General features: G+C 56.7%; 3 protein-coding genes across 3 annotated transcripts; 2 read left to right on the top strand and 1 right to left on the bottom strand.

The window, feature by feature from the left end:
• Positions 1-111: 111 nt before the first annotated feature.
• GGS23DRAFT_595434 (adenine phosphoribosyltransferase) lies at positions 112-1,424 on the top strand (the record flags this gene model as incomplete). The annotated part of the gene is made up of 2 exons (XM_051518312.1): positions 112-691; positions 1,270-1,424. The coding sequence occupies 2 exons, from the start codon at positions 112-114 to the stop codon at positions 1,422-1,424; spliced, it is 735 nt and encodes a 244-aa protein (XP_051373440.1).
• Positions 1,425-5,721: 4,297 nt separating this feature from the next.
• Positions 5,722-7,144, top strand: GGS23DRAFT_619367 (uncharacterized protein). The gene is made up of 2 exons (XM_051521005.1): positions 5,722-6,163; positions 6,245-7,144. Exons 1-2 carry the CDS (start codon positions 6,117-6,119, stop codon positions 6,990-6,992), a joined length of 795 nt encoding a protein of 264 aa, XP_051373441.1. The 5' UTR covers positions 5,722-6,116; the 3' UTR covers positions 6,993-7,144.
• A 5,896-nt stretch (positions 7,145-13,040) lies between these two features.
• GGS23DRAFT_460987 (Pleckstrin homology domain-containing protein) lies at positions 13,041-15,508 on the bottom strand. Its single transcript, XM_051514118.1, has 4 exons — positions 14,968-15,508; positions 14,709-14,907; positions 14,066-14,658; positions 13,041-14,017 (listed from the first exon to the last, which is right to left on the bottom strand). Exons 1-4 carry the CDS (start codon positions 15,234-15,236, stop codon positions 13,492-13,494), a joined length of 1,587 nt encoding a protein of 528 aa, XP_051373442.1. The 5' UTR covers positions 15,237-15,508; the 3' UTR covers positions 13,041-13,491.
• Positions 15,509-18,412: the final 2,904 nt, after the last annotated feature.

Raw genomic sequence — 18,412 nt, forward strand, 5'->3', positions numbered from 1 at the left:
CCCCAAAAAATTTTCCCATTCTCTCCTCTGCTCGCGGGTACACATATCGTCTGTTCCCCCCTTACCGCCGTCCCTCCTTCTCTGCCTTTCCTCTTTTCCCTCTTCCTCAGCATGAGCGGTCCAGCCACTTCCGACATCACCGCTGAGTCTGTGGCCACCCACCCAAGTCAGCCAAGCATCACGCCCACCACTGCTCCCGATGCCTCGCGACGAGAGCCCACCTCCACCGCCTCCGGTACCGCCGAACTCGCCGGTCAATCGGTAACCACCCTGCTCGGTCACGAGCGGCAGAAGCTTGAGGTCGCCAAAAAGCTCGTCATCGACTCGCTAAGATACGAACCCGACTTCCCCATCCCCGGCATCAAGTTCATCGACATCCTACCGATATTCCAGAACCCTGTCGCATTCGAGTCCCTCCTGGACGTGCTCGTCCTCCTCATCCGCGAACGATTCGGCAACGAGATACCGGATGTGATTGTGGGCCTAGAGGCACGAGGATTTCTCTTTGGGCCTACGCTCGCGCTGAGGCTCAACCGTCCATTTGTCCCCGTTCGAAAGAAAGGCAAGATGCCGGGCGCTTGCCGGACCGTGGAATACATGAAGGAATATGGAAAAGATGAGTTCCAGGTGCAGATCAGCGCCATCAAGCCCGGCCAGACTTGCCTGATCGTGGACGATATCATTGCTACGGGTAAGTTGGATGCTCGTCTATGCTCTCCCCCCCCCCCCTGGTCCCCTGTTCCTTGGCCCCCTCATCACCGGTGTTCTACGTCGAAGCGGGCGTTTCGGCTCGCCGTCGCCGAGTCGCGGGGCTCGTCTTCATTTAGTGTTGGCCTCTCCTGTTCCGGGTTTACCGCTCTCACCCGGGGGTACCCCCCCGCTATCGGCGCCCAGAAGCAATTCCGGGAGCTCCTAGCTGTTTGCCGATTGCATCGCCGAAGCTCATCCTGGTCATCAACACTGCCCGGGAAGCAATGGAGTACCGCTATCGGTGCGACCACCCTCTTCGAACTACCGAGTCTCAAAAAGAGACTTACATAATCAAGACATGCCTATCCCGCACCTCACGATATTTCCAAGCCGGGTCAACGTGGAGTACATGGCACACGCATATATAAAGCAGGGTCCGACCGGAAACAGCGTAGTACCGCATCGGCACATGGGAGACGTCGTATACCAATCCATCTTGGGTTGTCTCTGCTTGTGTTCGGCCATTTTTTCCTACTTAAGCGCCTCTCTGCTTGCCTCGCAGCTAACTCTATGCCTTAGGAGGAACTGCCGCCGCGGCCGGAAAACTCGTGGAGCTTTGCGACGCGAAGCTCATGGGTTATCTCTTCATGATCGAGATTACGAACCTCAAGGGCAAAGCGCTACTGGGAGACCACCCCATCATCACCCTCGTCGAGCATGACGAAGAAGAATAAACTACACACATCAACTCGCCCCTCCTTCCTCCCCGGTTTTCGGCTCGTGGGGATTTTCATTACCGGCACACGAAAGAAGAGATAACATCGCGGAAAATCTTTCCCTTCTCAATTTAATGATAGATGCCTCTAGGGTTTATTTTTCGGGGGGCGATTTGGACGGAATAGAGAGCGTTATTCGGTCCTCGGCTTCTTTTGTTGGTTATTTTTTTCCCCTCATCTTCCGTTTCAACTTTTTTTTCTCAGCGCAACCGTAATCATGGTGGGGGAGGTCCCCACGAAGGGGTTGCATGGTTATGGCGTTATTGGAACACGAATGATGGCGGTGATATCGAGCTCTTGTTCTCACATGATTCGCTCAGAGAGTGTCATAATCCCATAATCGATTCTAATGCCAGCCATTGAACGAGCGCAACCTTGCGGGTTGCCTAGAGCGGTTGTGAATTGAATCTATCACATGTAGGGTATGCTCCTCCCACCTCCCGCTTTTCCCAATGCCGACCACAACGCGATTGCCGGCAGGTTGCGGGGGGGGAGCGTGGGAAACGACGAAGAAGAGAGGCAGGGAAAGATTGGAGAGAGAGAGAGAGAAAGGGAAAGAAAAGAGGGTGAGCTCTCTCTCTCTCTCTCTGCGTGTCTCTCCTTATCACCTATCACACGAGACTCGTCAGATTCACGAAGGTGACGATGCGTCGGCACATCGACGGCGTCACAAATCAGGTCGGGGATTCGGGTTTTCGCGGGCGCCAGCGCCGGGGGGGGGGGGGTTAGAGAAGGAGGAGGAGGAGGAGGAGGTCGTCAACCTGAGACCCTGAAACGGTAGCATCGGCCCGTAGACGAGGTGGCATTGGGGACCACGCCCAGCCCAGCCCAGCCCAGCTCTGGTCCCTGGATCTGCGCTCTCTCTCTCTCTCGCTCTGTCTCTCTCGCGCGCACATACGCGCACGTTCGGCGGGCCTGCTCGTCGCCCCCATACCTACTCCCCCTCCCTCCTGGCCTGCCTCGCCGCTGCGCGGGCGCGTAAGCACCGAGGCAGGTAAGCAGCCAGGCAGAAAAGGGCAGCGAGGCTGGCTACCCAGTAGTAAGCACCCGCCTGGCCTGGCCTGGCCTGGCCTTGTCTGCCTGCCTGCCTGCCTGGGTGCGTAAGGTAGACAGGTAGGTAGGTAGGTAGGTACCTGTACCCGGGCGCCTACGCGCTTCGCTGCGCCGCGTCTCCAGCGAGCAATCCCGAGCTACCCTACCTACCTAACCTGCCTGCCTACCTACCTACCCAGCTTCGCCCCCGCGCCTCGTCTGCCTCCTCCCGTCCGTCCGTCCGTCCGTCCGCACGTACGCCTCCATATATACACATGCGCTGCCTGCAGCCCCCTCTCTGGGGTACCCAAGGTAGGTAGTAAGTACGTGCGTGCGTGCGTACGTACTTACGTGCGGTAGAGTTGCGCAAGATCGGGCCAGGGCAGGTCGGGCAGACGGGATTTGAAAAGAAGAAGAAAAAAAAAAAGCATCGCCACCGCATCTGCTACTGCTATCTTAATCTCCTCTCCGGTCTAGCCTCCTCAATTCCGCTCTTCTACATCCCCCCCTCTCTCTCCCTGGACTTTTCGTCTCCCCGACGTCCTCCTGGCTCGTGGGCTGTTCGGTGGGCGCACACTATCTACGTTCTCCCCGGCTCTCTCGCGCGCGCACGTAGGCAAGCACCGGTGCATATATACAAGCTCCTCCTCGTGTTCCTCCTCCTCCTCCTCCTCCTCCCTGGTAGCCCTCCTCTTGCTTTCCCCCTCCCCGCCTCGTTATCGCGGGGTGGCGTTCGCGTCCTTCGCTCCCATTTGCCGATCTCTTGACCGCCGTTGCCGCCGCTTGTGCTGCGGCTGCGGCCGGGGGCGGGATGCGTACGTAGGTGCGGGATGGCCCCCCCTCACCCCCTTTTTTTTCGCCCTACCACCCCCTATCCTACCCTGGGGGCCCTGCGTGTGTATCTAAATACCTACGCGTGTGGGAGGGTAGGGGGGAGCGGCAGCAGATCTGGGCTTGGGAGAACAGGGTCAGAGGAGAGCTGTGAAATTACGACTTACTGTAGGCGTTGTACCGTACTACGATCGGTGGCGAAAATTTTTTTTCCCTCTTCCCTCTTCCCTCGTCCTCTTTTCCTTTTTGACGGCCAAGATCCTCCGCAATTCGTTGGGAGCTAATGGGAGGGGGGAAGGAGAAGGGAGAGAGGTGGGGGAGAAAGGAGGAGGAGGAGGAGGAGGGGGAGGGGGCCAGATACCCGCGGCGGTGACGGGGAATAACGTTGGGCGGGAGAAGAAAGAGAGAGAAAAAAAGAGGCTCTCTCGCATACACGCATATACGTCTGTCTGTATACGCTACGCCGTAGGCAGAGCTACCTATGTAGTGTATGCTTACTCGGGTGCCCATCCATCTGGCCCCCTCGGCCTGTCTGCCTCGGGTACGAGAGGGCTTCACTCGACGACGGCTGCGGCTGGGGAATCACCGCTCTTCGTGTCGCCGGCTCCCTCGCTCGCTCGCTTGCTCGATGTTGCCTGGAGATGTGGCCGTGGCACAGGGACGGAGAAACCGACTGGTCCGCCTGGGTTGGTCGTCGCCCGTCGGATGCCATCTTCCTGCGCGCGGTAGCACGACGACACTGCTGGGTCTCGGCGCCGTCGTTTTTTTTTCTTTCTCTTCCGTGTTTACTACTATCATCGTCGCCGTCGGGGTCGATAATTGGAGAACAAGGGGGCTGATGTGGGATAGTCATCGTGTTGTAATACCCTCTTCACGAGAAGGAATGAAAAGGAGTTGGCGGTGACGGTGAAGCCTACCTACCGCGGTTCACAGAGCTCACTGCATTCTCTCCCGAGACCGCCATCCTAGATACGATTCCCTCCCAAAGCCAGCATAAAGCCCCCGAACTTGTCCTCCGCTACTCGTAAGCAGTTACGACACTCTCGCGAAGATAACGGCGCACGGGATTCAAAACCAGGAAATGGGGGCGGGGGCCAGCGAGCTAGCTACCGCTCGCAAGGGAAGCAGGGCTTCACAACAGTTACAGAAGCAGGTAGGGAAATACCTGCAACCACTACTCATAAATATCATTAAAAAAAATAAAAAATAAAAAAATAAAAAGTCTGGCTTACAGTACCGTGCTGGAACCGCACAGCAGGTGAAGCGGTCGCGCACTCGGTCGTGTGGAGCTACCTAGGTATACCTCGAGCTGGGCTCCCTTCTCTAATCAGCGTCCCGCGGCAAGCGTGCGGGGGTGGATGGCGGCGTCGGCGGGAAATCTCCGAAACTGCATCCGCTGCTTGTACGCGCGATGGGCGAGGCAGGTCGCGACAGGGAGCCAGCAATGACAGCGCGATCATCGGGGGATTCGCGCAGATCGCTGGGGTAGGGGGGGGGAAGGGGGGGTATTGATCATCGCGTCGTCAACGCGACCCTTTTTCGATTGATTAAATTTCGCCTCTCTTTCTCATTCAACCCGGTCAGCCCGTCGGCGCCGTAGCCACGGTTCGCGATTCTCTCGCTCTACTGCGACGGTTCATGCGAACACGGCAGGATGTCGCGCATCCCATTCGAGATAAGACGGCGAGCGGTGAAGCTGGTCGCCAGAGGTCAGGGTGTTGAGCAGGCCAGTACCGGTCGTGGGCAGGCACTTCGGCCCGAGATTGGCGCGGTGTAGAGGACACAGACAGGCGACATGCACCTAAAGACTAATGGATGGACGTTAAGAGGAGGTATTTTCCTCTCTAGGTAAGTATTATATTGTGCGCATACAGAATACAGACGATGGAGCGACGAGACGCCGTCTTCATCGCATTGTGCGGTGGAAAGAGGCCAGGCATGGGTTGACAGCATCGTCGCCCCGACAAGTCCTAGCGTTTTTCCACTTGAGGGGGTCACAGCTAGTCACGTAGAGCCTTATCTCTCCTCTCTCTCTGCTATGCCGGTACCTAATCTCCGTCTCCCGGGAGCGCGCAGACTCAGGTATATCCGTAGTAGGGACTGGAGATCTGTGGCGTGTTACGGCGAAGCTGTTACCGCACCGCTCTCGATGTGGCATGACGGCCCCCAACATTGGCCCCCCTCGCTTATGCAAGTGTTGGGCTGCTCTTCCCTGCTCGTCTCTCTTACCCCGGATTGACGAGTGTCGGAGCCGTGTGATTGGCCCATTTACTACCTAATTCTATGTACGTACTTATACATGTACATAGGTACCTATCTTTACACATACCTCTATTATACCCCAGTTTATGTGTATAGTCTTCCTTGGTTCTAATGTCATATCGTCAAGTAGGAGGTGGTTTGGATAGGCAAAGCCCGGAGGTAGCAAGAGGACAGACTGGCGAGGCAATGCCGCCCTCGCTTTCGTCCCACCCCCGGCATCAAGGAGCCTTCTGTGCTTCTCTTGTGCATGCAGCGGTGATTTGGCAACGCTTCTCAAGATGGCTCGGGACAGGATTCTGCTAGGCCGAACTAGAGTGGGCTTCATCACGAGTCCGAATGCCGCCCCCCTGGACGCCCAGCACGAGTGGCCGCCTAAATGAAAAGGATCCCTCTCCCGCTGCCCTGCGTGGCTTCGCGATGTCCTCTCTTCTTCCTCCCATCCTTACACGCTATCGTCGGACGTCGAGACCTCTCGCAAACTAATTCACGCGGAACCTCCTTCGCCTCTCGACCATTTCATCCACCATGTCCTCCTCCATCACCACCAAGATCCCAATCGATCCGATACCGAGGTAGGCGGAAAAGCTTGTCCCGCTGGCTCCAGAACTACAATCACTACACAGTAATCCACGAACTAACTCTCCGTCCCGTAGGTGGTGTCTCGGCCCGATCCAATTTGGGAACGGCGAGCGGTGGGAGTGCGCGAACGACACCCTGGGTACGAGTAAGGAGGACTTCCAGACCTTCTGCTGCAACGGACGCATCATCAACGCCGCCAGGGACCTCAGGTCCATCGCCGGGTCCCGCGACCGTGCCATGAACCTGTCCGACCTGGTCTGCTGCGGGCTGACGGGGCCGCAGGCTGGGGGCCTGCGCCCGGCGCCGGCGCAGAACACGCGGTGCTCCGACGGGTCGCCGACGCCGCTGGCGCAGCTGGCCGGCACCAACACCGACAACGCCGCGCCGTTCCTCGTCACCTACACCAGCGCGAGCTACGGCGACCGCACCGTCGGCGACTACGTCCCCACCCAGGTCGCCCAGTGCCTGTGGGCCTTGACCTCCGGCCTCGCCCTGGAGGACATCACCCTCCCCGCCCCCGATATCACCACTCTGACGCCCGCCACCACCGACCGGTTCGGCTTCCCCATCCCCACCCGCTCGACGACGACGACGGGGCGAACGTCGAGCACGGCGACCGAGTCGGGCGCCTCCGAGAGCCTGAGCGGCCAGTCGGCTCCGAGCACGACCTCCCCGCCCGCGGACGCCGCCACGACGGAGCCGGAGAGCGGCAACGCGCCGACATCGACGCCCTCCGCTGCCGTATCGGGGCACACGAACGCGCGCAGAGGGCTGCTCTATGTCTTCGTTGGCCTAGCGGCGTTGAGCCTCCTCTACTTGTAGAGCTGATTTGCCTGCGGCATTGCGTGGGAGCGGGAGTACGAGGAATAACTGCAAAAGTTGACAATGTTAATGAGTGGTTATTAAGTCTCATAGTGTAATGATAATACTATACCCCACAAGCACCTGAAAATTCCTAATATAATATCAACCCCGTTTTCTTATCCGCGCCAAAAATAGAGAAAAAACTGACGGCATTAAGACCCGGCGGTGTCGTAGTGCTACCTTGCGCAGGGGAGTGGCGCCCAACATGATAAAGTCGATAAATAGGTTCCAAGAGGACTATCCAGAGCAAAGCTTGCCATCCTCGGCCGAGATACCTTCACACTAGATGAGCACTTGACTCTCTCTACCCGTAGAGCGGTACCGGCAACTATGCTCTAGAGTTGTAGGTGCTGTTAGAGCCATCCAGGCCACCGTAGTCTCTTCACAAAACCCTCACTAGTCAGGAGTCAGGAGTATGTCATATATTAGCCACTGGTTGAACATGCAGGCCTGTTTTTCGATATCCCATTCCAGTACAACCTGCAATACTTGGTAATTATTTCGTGTGTTATGATAATGTTGCCCTGAGCTTATACAAATAGGTACTGTGTTACCATTTAGATCTATTCCGCCCACAACCTGTTTATTTACCTCTATTAGCATTAAATCGTGTACTCGGTACAACCCTTCTATATACTGGCGATTTCTCTCATGAATCAAGGATCCCGTTATTTTTCTCACACGGCTTTCAATGGAACCAGTATGTTGTAAATTTCTACTGTGACAGGCAAGCTGCTGCAGGGCATTGTACCCCCCCCTTTTCCTGTGTCCTTGGACAAACACCTTTATAGGATTTCACAACAGTGGGCAAACACTTTGCACTTACCGCCTTTCCTGTTACGATTTGTTCCCAGCGGCAGTATTTCTGCGGCATATAAATATCTGGCTCCTCCACCAGTTTTATCTTCCTTCTCCTCCCTTCCACTTCCCCCGACACCAACTCGCCTCAGCTCAACCAGCATGGGCACAATGCCCATCAACTTGAACCATCACTCCCACAAATCATGATCCTAACCAGGACCACCTCCTGATTCTAACCAGAATCACTTCGCTCTATCGTCTACTGTCATGGGCGAATAGCCAGTTCTCCAACATAGACACCCAGCAACCACACTATCAGCTACCACGTCTGTAGGCATTTTGGCAGGTCCTACAGCTATCATGTCTGCCGACATTTTTGGCGAGTTCTACCATCGAAATGGGGCAGGTGTCCGCCCTGGGACAGCAGTCCAGGGCTAGTACCTTGGCGAGGGTAGGTTGATAATAGACAGACTTTGATGGAAAGATAGCCTCTAACTGCTGCCCCAGGCCCGTCTCAACAGCCTACACGAAGCACTCCACCATGGTACGTACGCTTAGGAACGCAACCAACCTTAAGCCACCCAGAAGGTAACCCTTTCTTTGCTTCTCCCGTTTATTTAACCACTCCACTCTATAGCTTCTTCTGTCCTTACCCTGGGCAGTATTATGGCTCCCGAGCGTAAACGCTCTCGAAGGCCCCGAACTACGTGCCCGTCGGCACGGCGAGCCTCACACAAGACAATGAATGGCTGAGCCGGAAATGATGGCATATCTCCATTAATCTTTGAGGAAGGCTTTGGTGGCTCCGGCTCCAGGACAATGCCCACGATCTAGTAAGCCAGCCCATCGCCCCATCCTACCACCCGAGCACTTGCCAATGGGGGAGAGGGGGGGGGGGCACTATAGAGTTACGGCTCGAGGCACGACGGCTAACTGTCTGACTCTAGCACCATACTTCACTGCGTTGGCTTCAGGGTGCAATACCCCGGGAGTTTACTCGCCTCCGCCGTCGCCCCTGTGCGACCAGCTCATGCCCCTACTGAGGAGAGTAGTAGTAGCAGCACCAGCAGCAACGCCACGGAGGCGCCCCAAGTAAGGCTGATCTCGCTTGTCCTGCTGCTCCTTGCGCTCAGCTGCGTGCTGATCGGTTTCCTATAGCAAGACAACCTCCCGCTACCCGGGCGGCTGCCGCCTGCGCTGGCTCTAGCGCCACTACTACCCCTAATACTCCCCCACCACCTCTGGGGCTGCTGCCACCCATCGCCCGGTGGGCCCTCGTGCCCTCCCCCCCTTGCCACCGCTGCGCGGGTGCCCTACGCATCTGCCACGATAAGGAGGGGCGCGGCTCCGCGTGTGCCGAGCGCGTTGCAAGCGGGCACGGCTACCTGCTGCCGTAAGTAGTAGCCGCGGCCCCGTGTAGGCGTCTTGCACTAACGCTCTTAAAGGCAGCCTGTCGCCCTCGGCGTCTATATAAAGCAGTGGGCTGAAAGGGGTTCCTCGGTGACTTCGCTAGCGCCTGCCTACATGGACGATGTCCTCGTTTGCACGAGCGGATCCCCCAGGATCATGCGGCCGAGGCCTGGGTGGTCCTAGAGCGCCCCTACGAAGCCGGCCTCCACTTAGAGTATGCCGCTACACTATGCAGACGACATCGTTGCGGACTAGCCGACACCGCTGGTGGGTCGTCCGGTCCGGTCCGGTGTCGCCCGTCTGTCCGTGACAACCCGGCCATCAACTTGGCCGTGATCATGTGTAGGTGTTGTAGTGGCTGGGTCTTGCAGGCGATATTATAGTGGAAGTGGATTCCCTGCTATCCGTTCTCAGTTAGTTGCCCTCCGCCTGCTTGCCCTCTTCGCCCCCAGAGCCCTAAACCCCATCCCCCAATCCCTTCGCCTCCCCTGCCTAAACCCTTTCAGCCCGTGTCCGATAACATACTAATGACATCGTTTAGGCCCAACAGCCTAGGCAGCATATCCCCTATCCCCATCCAGTCCGCAAATATATGGCTGCTTGGGAACACGGACACCCAATCTGGTCTCTGTGTGTTTTAGCAACGCTACGGGCAAAATCAGACCTTCTATGCCCTTATTAGTCCAGGTCTCTGGCAACGCCGAGCTTTCTCCGTTTCATCGCATGGGTAGACTGGGGATTTATATGATAGTCATGGCTTCTACGAGATGGAGGAATGACACTAGATAACTAGACATAGCTACAGCTCGGATAAAACCTCAATTCCAACTTCCCCATGAAAAAAAATACTAGACATCTACTCGCAGCATCACCGCAATAGGCGAGGCTTTGGTACTATGTGCGTGTCCCGGCGGTTATCTAAGGAGGAGGAAGTCCCCCTCCCCCCCTCTTCCTTTCCTAAGGTCGCCTATGGGGGGGTCAAGAATACGACCCAAGTTTCTGTGGTGGCATCGCAAGGACTCGGTATTTGGTGCCCGCGTCTACAGGGAAAATAGAGACAAATTCCTCCCCCCCCTTAAAGTCTCCACCTCTCGCACGCACACCCAACCAGACACTTGTGTATCCGGGCCGCTCCCGGCCGAGGCGACGAGCAGCTACCCGTGGTAACCCCTTCTATTGACGAAATACAGAGATGCCCCAATCCCTTCTCCCCTCTCAGTTAAACAGCGCCCCTCTACGACCCTTCGCATCCTCCCCGCTGAAGCACCGAGATCTACACCAGCCTGCAAGGGACCATTCGTGTTGCCGTTCCCCCCTCCCCGAGTTCTCTAGGTAGGTAGGTAGGCATATTACCACGTATTATCCGCGGCGCCCGGTATTAAGCCACGGCACGTCTCTAGTATTAACCCCAGCAGATGGAGATCCCCTTCAGCCTTTCTCACCTCGCCCCACTTCCCTTCTCCTCGCCTTCCTCTCTCCGGCTTCCCTCTCAGCCTGCTCCGTAGGTACACACAGCCACTGCCTCCCCCGCGCTCCTCCAGACAGACACCCTCAGAATCTAATAATATCCACCACCCGAGCCCGGGCTTAGCGCCCCCAGCCGCACCTCGACCCGCCCCCCGTCGTGTCCTTCCAGGGTATCGGCGCAGCACCGCCGCCGCCGCCGCCGCCTCCGGAGGGGCTACCTCTGTCGCTGCCCTTCCGCCGCCTCTCTTCCTCCTGGCGCCGCTTCTCCTCCTGGGCGGACTTCTCGTTGGCGGGCATGGCGGCGGCCTGGCTCGCCGGGGTTCAGTCGGTATCCGGGCAGATACGCGCGACGAGGGATGTGCGCGCGCGGGTGCGCCCTAGGCGGGGAGGGGTTCGTGCGATATTTGAGCGACGGCCGGGGGGGGAGTGTTCAGAAAGTAGATAGGGGAGGAGGTGTTTGGAAGGAGGTGGGTGGGTGTAGGCGTCAAATGTGACTCTGTGGCCGGGGCTAGGGATATTCGAGTTTTGCGCTGGGTTTGACGTCGCTGTTTTTCGTTCTTATCCGGGAGGGCTGTAGGGAAGCACGCAATTTCTGTCGTTGTAGTCGCCGCCGATGACGGCTTCATGGGTCACGGCGAGGAGTGGGAGAAGAAGAGAAGGAGGAGGCTAGGGGCAGAGGAAGAAGATAAGGAGGCGTGAAACAGTGCGGCAAAGAGATCTCCCCTAAAAGCCTCGATTCATAGTGGGATGTATACAAGTGCTCGTGGAACACTGTGATATCACATATTGCGTCGGGGCCCATCAGCAGTAGGCTCACAGAAGCCTGCGGCCGGTAGAGAGATCTCATCCCTCGTGTCGTACGTGCGGGCTTCCTAGGCATGATATTCCTCTGACATAGCCTCACCGAGGCTGGAGGCGGTAGGCAGTTTTAGGTGCAAATACGTCGGCGACGGCTGCCACGAACGCCTGACCCGAGGCAGGCGTGTACGTGAGTAGGCACTCGAGTGTCTGACTCGATGAACCAATACGCCTTGAGGTAATCGTAAGCTCGGGGAGGGTGGTCGACCGCTCGACCAGCGGCCGAACTACCGGATAGGGGCCAGGTGTAATACGCAATCCGGCTCGCTAGGTCTCGTCGTAATCAAAGCCTGCATGACGCACAAGGGGGTTGCATATGGCGGGATCACGTCGGTTAGGCTGGGTGTGGGTGAGACGACGCCCACCTCGTCCTCTCACGCAAGGCTGCTATTTCCTGCTTGGGTCACACCCTCGACGTTCCACGGCGTCGAAATGTCCTCTGGGACAAGGAGCATCGCGAGCCAAAACCCCCAATCTCGAAAATGCCTCTGCCGGGAGTGGGCTGCGAAGCGTTTGTCTCCGCGCGTAGAATCTCGTCGCAACGTATGTGAATGCCCTGTTCAGGTGTGGGAACACCACCAACTAGGTAGCATACGCTCAAGCTGCTCTAGCAAGCCCGCGGCAGGCGTGGACGTCGAGTTGGAAACTTGGAGGAGGACGAGCGAGCTAGGGGATCTGCCGCTGACGCAAGAGATTCCACGAATAAACTTGTCGAGTAAGCGTAGCTGGGAAACCGGAGCGAAGGCAAATGACTGCTTCGAGAACCGACCGTGTCGTTGTGCTTCCAGGATTCTATTTTGCACCAGTAGCTATGCCTCTGTGTTTGTCCCAAGGCCCGCGTCGAGCTCGAGAAAACGGCCGGTGGTCCAGCAAAGGCAAGCTAGAATTGGTGATTCGCAGGAGCGAGATCTTTCGCAAGTGAACCCTCAAATGAGGAGTATTTAGCAAGGAGTCGCCTCCAAGGCGACACACAGCAGCGAGATGCATGTTGAATTTGGTTCAAGTGTTACAATTGACCTCGAAGGATTTTACTATTGATAGGATGTCATAGATTTAATAATAATCATAGGATTGTTGATATTAGCCAACAAATCTGGAATTAGTTAAACCATCCTTGTCTTAGTCACGGCATCAAGCGGTGGAATGGGTGGACCGCTTTAGTTGATGGACGCCAACGGATATCAGAAAGGTGGCTGATCCGACGGGCCACTCCAATGGTGACGGGGAAACAGACCAACAACGGACACACAGGGGTTCATAGCGTATACACCGCAGCGAAGCAACGAAACCAAAGTCAACTTTACAGGAACATGATCGAACATGATAAGAGCAGAGAGTACCCACGAGATCACAACACTGAGGGTCCACAACAAGCTGGTTGTAGCAACGCCAAACACATGAGTATCTATTAGCTATTAAGAGAATGCTTCAGCCGGCGCGAGTGCACACCCTACGTGGCACAACACTACGCGCGACGTCTGTTCCGTGAGGGCTTCACGAGCTTGACATAAAGCAGCTCTGCACCTCTGTATTCCGCGTCCTGCACCGTCAACGTAAGAGAAAGGGTTGCGCTGTATGGCTGGTATTTTCTGATCCGCATCAACCAAATGACAGGGGGTATACTGGGTATCAGCTGAGTATTAGGAAAAGATTTGGAAAAAGCAATTCTCCACGCAAATCGAGACAAAACGTGTCAAAAGCGTTCGTGTAAAGATCATGTAGGCCATCTCCTCCACATTAGACACAGTCCAGACTCCACAGCAGGAGTGGACCGCCAAATTGGAAGCAGACGGGGGGTATCAGTTCAGAACCAGTCTTGTGGGGTATCTTGAAATGCAGATCCGTTCCCGACCAAGCCCAACGAGATGGTTATCCTTTGAAAACATCAAGCATCGGCCCGTAGGGCAGAATCACTCGCACTCTACGCGGCAGCAGTGACGGGGGCAGGAGCAGCCGCCGCCGGCTTTTCCGCCTTGGCTTCCTCGGTAGGCGCAGCGGGCTCCTCAGCAGCCTCCTTGGCAGGCTCAGAGGCTTCGGCCTCCGCAGGCTTATCCTCAGCCTTAGCCTCCTCAGCGGGCTTCTCAGTAGCCTTGCCCTTGCCCTTCACCGTCTGTCGCAGCTTCGAGAAGAAGGGAGGAGACTTGACCTTCTCAGCCTCGTCATCCGACGTGGTAGACTTCTCCTTCTTGCCGAAGAAGGGGAGCGTGGACTTGCGCTTCTCGGTCTTCTCCTTCTTGGTCTCACCATTGGTGGCGGGGGCAGCCTCGGCGCCCTCGGTGGGAGAGGTAACCTCAGATAGAGGCTCGCTCGTCTCCACAGCCGGGATCACAGGGGCGGCCTCGGCAACGGGGGTCTCCGGGATGGTAGCAGGGGCATCTTTAGCAGGGGTTGCCGGCGCGCCCTCAGCCTCAGTCTTCTTCTTTCCAAAAGATAGGTTACCGAAAAGACTGCAATCTGTTAGCAAGGCCCCGCGATATATCTCTAGAATTACATACCTGGTGCGCTTGGAAGGAGTCGGCTTGGCAGACTCCTCCTTCTTCGGTTCCTCGGCAGCAGCCGCCTCGGAAGCAGGGGCCTCAGAGGCCGGGGCAGCGGCATCTCCAGCGGGCTCGGCTGCCTCGGTAGTCTCGGCGGGTTTGTCCTCAGCGGACTTGTCCTCGGCAGACTCCTTCTTAGGCTCCTCCTTCTTGCTACCGCCGAGCAGGTTGCCGAAGAGAGAGGTACGCTTGCGGCTGGCAGATCGACGCTTGGGCTCTTCCTTCTTGTCGTCCTTTGCCTCCTCCTTATCCTCGTCCTTGGGCTGCTCCGCGGCCTCTTCTGCGGTCTCACCCTCAGCAGGAGCAGCAGCAACAGCGGGCTTATCCTCCTTAGGAGGAGGGGTAGGCTTGAAGCTCTCAAGGGTCTGCTTGTACACCTCGCTCTCCGTGATGGTAGTAGCAAGCTCCTTGGCCTCGGCAATCTTCAACTTCAGCTGCTCGACCCAGTTGTCACGGTCGGCTGTAGTAGGGGCCTTGAAAGCGTGCTTGTGCCCTTTCGCGGTAAAGGTGAACTTGTGGGATCCTTCCACAGCGGGTTCGGAAGCCTCGGCCTAGCATGCGTGTCAGCTTAATCCCCAGGATCACGTGTTGGATGCCTTACCAGTTGGATGGCACCGGCCGGGGTCTCCTTGTCGCCCTCTTTCCCGTAGAAGAGAAGACCCTTGCCCGTCTCGGTGGCCCACGAGGCAACATGGTAGGCAACGTCGGTCACCTTCTCATTCTTGAGGTACGTGACGAGCTTCTCCTTGGGAACAGCGTCGGCTCCGAACCAGAAGTGCTGCTTGGTATAGATCAAGTTCCTACCAACCGTCAGCTGGACATGCCTTACAGATTAAGACAGGTGGACCAGTGTATCATACTTGGGGAAGTTGGCTGGGGCTCCCTTGTGCTCCAGGGTGCCAGCCTCGACAGGCTTCGCCGCCTCCTTCACCTCCTCGGCGGGAGCGGCAGCTTCGGCAGCAGCCTCGGTCTCGGCGGGGGCTTCGGTAGCAGCAGCGGCAGCGGCAGCAGGCTCAGCAGCGGGGGCGCTCTCCGCGGGCTTCGTCTCTTCCACCTTCGTCTCGACGACGGGCTCGGCGGCGGCGGGGGTGGTCTCAGGGACCTCGACGGGCTTCTGTACGTCGGCCATGGCGAAGTGTTGGGGATTGGATTAAGGAAAAGAAAAATTTGGGTATCAAGAAGACGGGTATCACTTAAAAGGAAAAGGGGGAGGGAATTAGACGACTACTCAGATGGTGAGAAGACGAGTCTCCGGCGTCTCGCGAGCAAGCGTTCTCTACAAATCTTGGGGGGTGGCGAGTGGGAAAAGCAGCACGACTTGTATCTGGAAATGCGAGTGCAACAAGAAGGGTGGGAGGGAAGAAACAGAGGTGGGAAGCAGCACCTGGTGCTCCCTTATTTATTATTGCCTCGTGATTAACAGGAGGGCGAGTGACATGGGGGGGGGTGGGCAACGGAAGGGACCACGGTGTGCTGGGAGCAGGACATCCGTAGTTGCCACTGTGGGAGGGAGTACCCAGCCGGGCCGGATGTACACGGTACACGTCGGGCTGGGCGCGACGGCGGGTTGGGAGGTACCAGGTACGGCGTTTCCTGCACGGTATTAATTGACAACCCACAGGGATACGAGTGGGGCTTGGCGGGTCGCGGATGCCCAGATGGTTGAGGGAAAACAGGCGACCCACATCAAATCAGCACATCGCACTTGCTTGTTGATGGGATTTGGTGGGCGGCCCCGGTGGGAAAAGGGGGAAGCACAAAAGGGCAGGAACCGAATACAGGGAAAGAAACACAACACCAGGGCGAACCCAAAAGAAAAAAAAGAAAGAAAAGAGGAAATAAAGGACGGGCAGCTCTCGGCTCGTCTACATCCAGTACATACCCAGGTACGTAAGGTTACTGCGTATAGCATGTAGCCACCGTAAGGGGCAGACTCACTACAGGTACCTAGGAGGTAAGTAGCTATTCAAGTACATAGGGAGGTACCTAGAGAGATAGGTATACAGGCAATGTAAGCGGCCCTTCCCCATGACACCTATTATTCATCACCCGTGATGGATGACGATGAGTCTTCGCTGCGATTAGGCTGGTCCAGCTGGCAGGCATCGTGACAGCAAATGGCAAACATCCGTCCGTCTATCCATCCACCCCTCGCCGTCTGTCCCATCAGCTCCCGTCCCAATTCCCCATCCATCGATCCGCCGCCGCCGCCGCCGTCTTCTGTATATGTATTGTATCGGCGTGTGTATACCGCAGTTAGTGTATGGTATTGTCTACATGACTACACATATAGTACGCATCGTTCTATCGCAAACCCAAGAAACGCCACTACGGGGTCGGATTATTGGCTGGCGTTAGCCTGCCTACTACCAACGCTAGCAGATTCGACCATCGCCATCGTCTCTTGCACAACCTGGTCACCAGTCCGAACCTGGCCTGCCTTCGCTGCGACATGCTTACTCTACATAGTAGGTCCTGAGCTTGGCTGGTGCCCTCCGCCAGCATCGCGTGCACACATACCTACGTGCTAATACTTAAACACCTCCCATTCCCAGACTCGCCGGCACAGGGGAGGGGAGAGATGAAGGGGAAGGTGGCCGAACACTGCACATTTCCTGACTCCCTGAGGGCAAGTCGGTACCCTTCGCAATGGAAAAAAAAAAAAAGAGCCCAAAAAACCAGGTCTCTAGCTCCCTTGTTGGCCGGGTCATGGTCGCAAGTGTTGCGGATATTGGTCCGTGCCTGCGACGTATTTTTCTAAAATGAAGGCCATGCTTAGTTCGCCCGATGAAATTACAACGTCGTTTAAATATGCACCGGTGCAGGAGCAGCCATGGGCCTGTGACAGGGGTACTGGTAAAGGGGAAGGGAACAGGACCGTTTTCCTTGCCCCCAGTGCCGACAAGTCCTGGCCGGAGAGCAGAAGAGTTGGCCCAAGCAGGGTCGTCGGGAGAGAACGGTTTTCCATCGAAGGAAGAAAAACCTTCGACGGATGGGCCACCGGGTCTGAGAAGTTGACGCTTCTAATTCGATGCCTCCGAATATTGGAAATGTTCAGAAGCTCGGACATTGGCGATCGATCTAAGCTGACTGCTGTTTATTGACTGGGCTACAGCACATTTTATATACCTGACACACGTAACCGCCAAGCTGCCGTGGCCGCTGGTTTGCTTCCGGCGTATACACGCACGGCCTACGGTGTTGTGTATGTACATGTACACGTACACATACGCACTGAGGTACGACCCTCATGGGCGCTCGGCACCTAGGTACCTAGTTCAGTGCTTCGAGATAAGAAGCCAGCGCCCGTTTTCTGATGCTGGCGGGAGCAGCAGCGCTAGCAAGGTGGCTGCTGTGTGCGCGCGAGAGGAGGTACATACGCGCACAGTCTGAGAGCAAAGGGCGCCGCTGACTGAACCTAGCGAGGTTCGGTTCTGGAATCGGGCGACCGCGCTGGTGATAGGACGGTCGTGATCGCACCGATGCAACTCCAACACAAATATCCATTACATCCATCCAATGAAGCCGATATGCAAGATGCCCTCAGCACTGGCTGGTGGTGGCCCCGGGTACGTATTGCTCTGCAACCCACGGTCATAGGGCCATGGAGTGGATGGCTTCTCCTCCTATGAGGGTCGGCGTATCGCGCTAATTGGCTCATAACTGGGACGAATTGTGGGATGGCGAGGGCAGATCTCCAGCATCGTTGCCAGGAGTAGCTTAGGGATTCGCCCAAGAAGTACCGACATCTGGGCTGCTCACGCCTTTTTTCTGCAAGCTCCTTATAGGTATCTCGACTTAGTACCTCCCAAAAGAGGCAGGGAGGGAGGCAGGCAGAGGGCTTTACGCTCTCTGTCTGTCGCTGCAGGAAGCACAAATGGTACGCGCTCTCGCACATGTGAGAAATGCCAATGCTCGAGAGCAAATGATGTGGATATCTCCCCCACTGGCTCGTCGGTACGTGGTGTCGATCCAAAGTTACCACCATGTCTATAGGTGTCCATGCGCGCTCCCTCCTCGCCGTGCCTAGGCAAAAGACGGAGAAGAAGGCTGAGAAGAAGACAGGACGAGAAATCAAAGGGGGAAAAAAAAAAAGAGCTGCCACCCCTCTCGAAAATAGGCCTAGGATAAGTTCTCCGTGCCGGGATGCTTTTTGATTGCAGGTCCCAGTCCATCCCTTCACGCTTTCAGGGTGCGCGCCACCGCTTGCGTACAGAGAGAGCCCTGATTTTCATGAGGCTCTGCCAATGTCAAGTCGGTTCAGTCTCATCTATTCCTAACCGCCGGGCATTTCCAGACGAGTCG

Source organism: Durotheca rogersii (assembly GCF_024521655.1).
Source record: "Durotheca rogersii strain YMJ 92031201 chromosome Unknown GGS23scaffold_6, whole genome shotgun sequence".
Classification (NCBI taxonomy): Eukaryota; Fungi; Ascomycota; class Sordariomycetes; order Xylariales; family Xylariaceae; genus Durotheca; species Durotheca rogersii.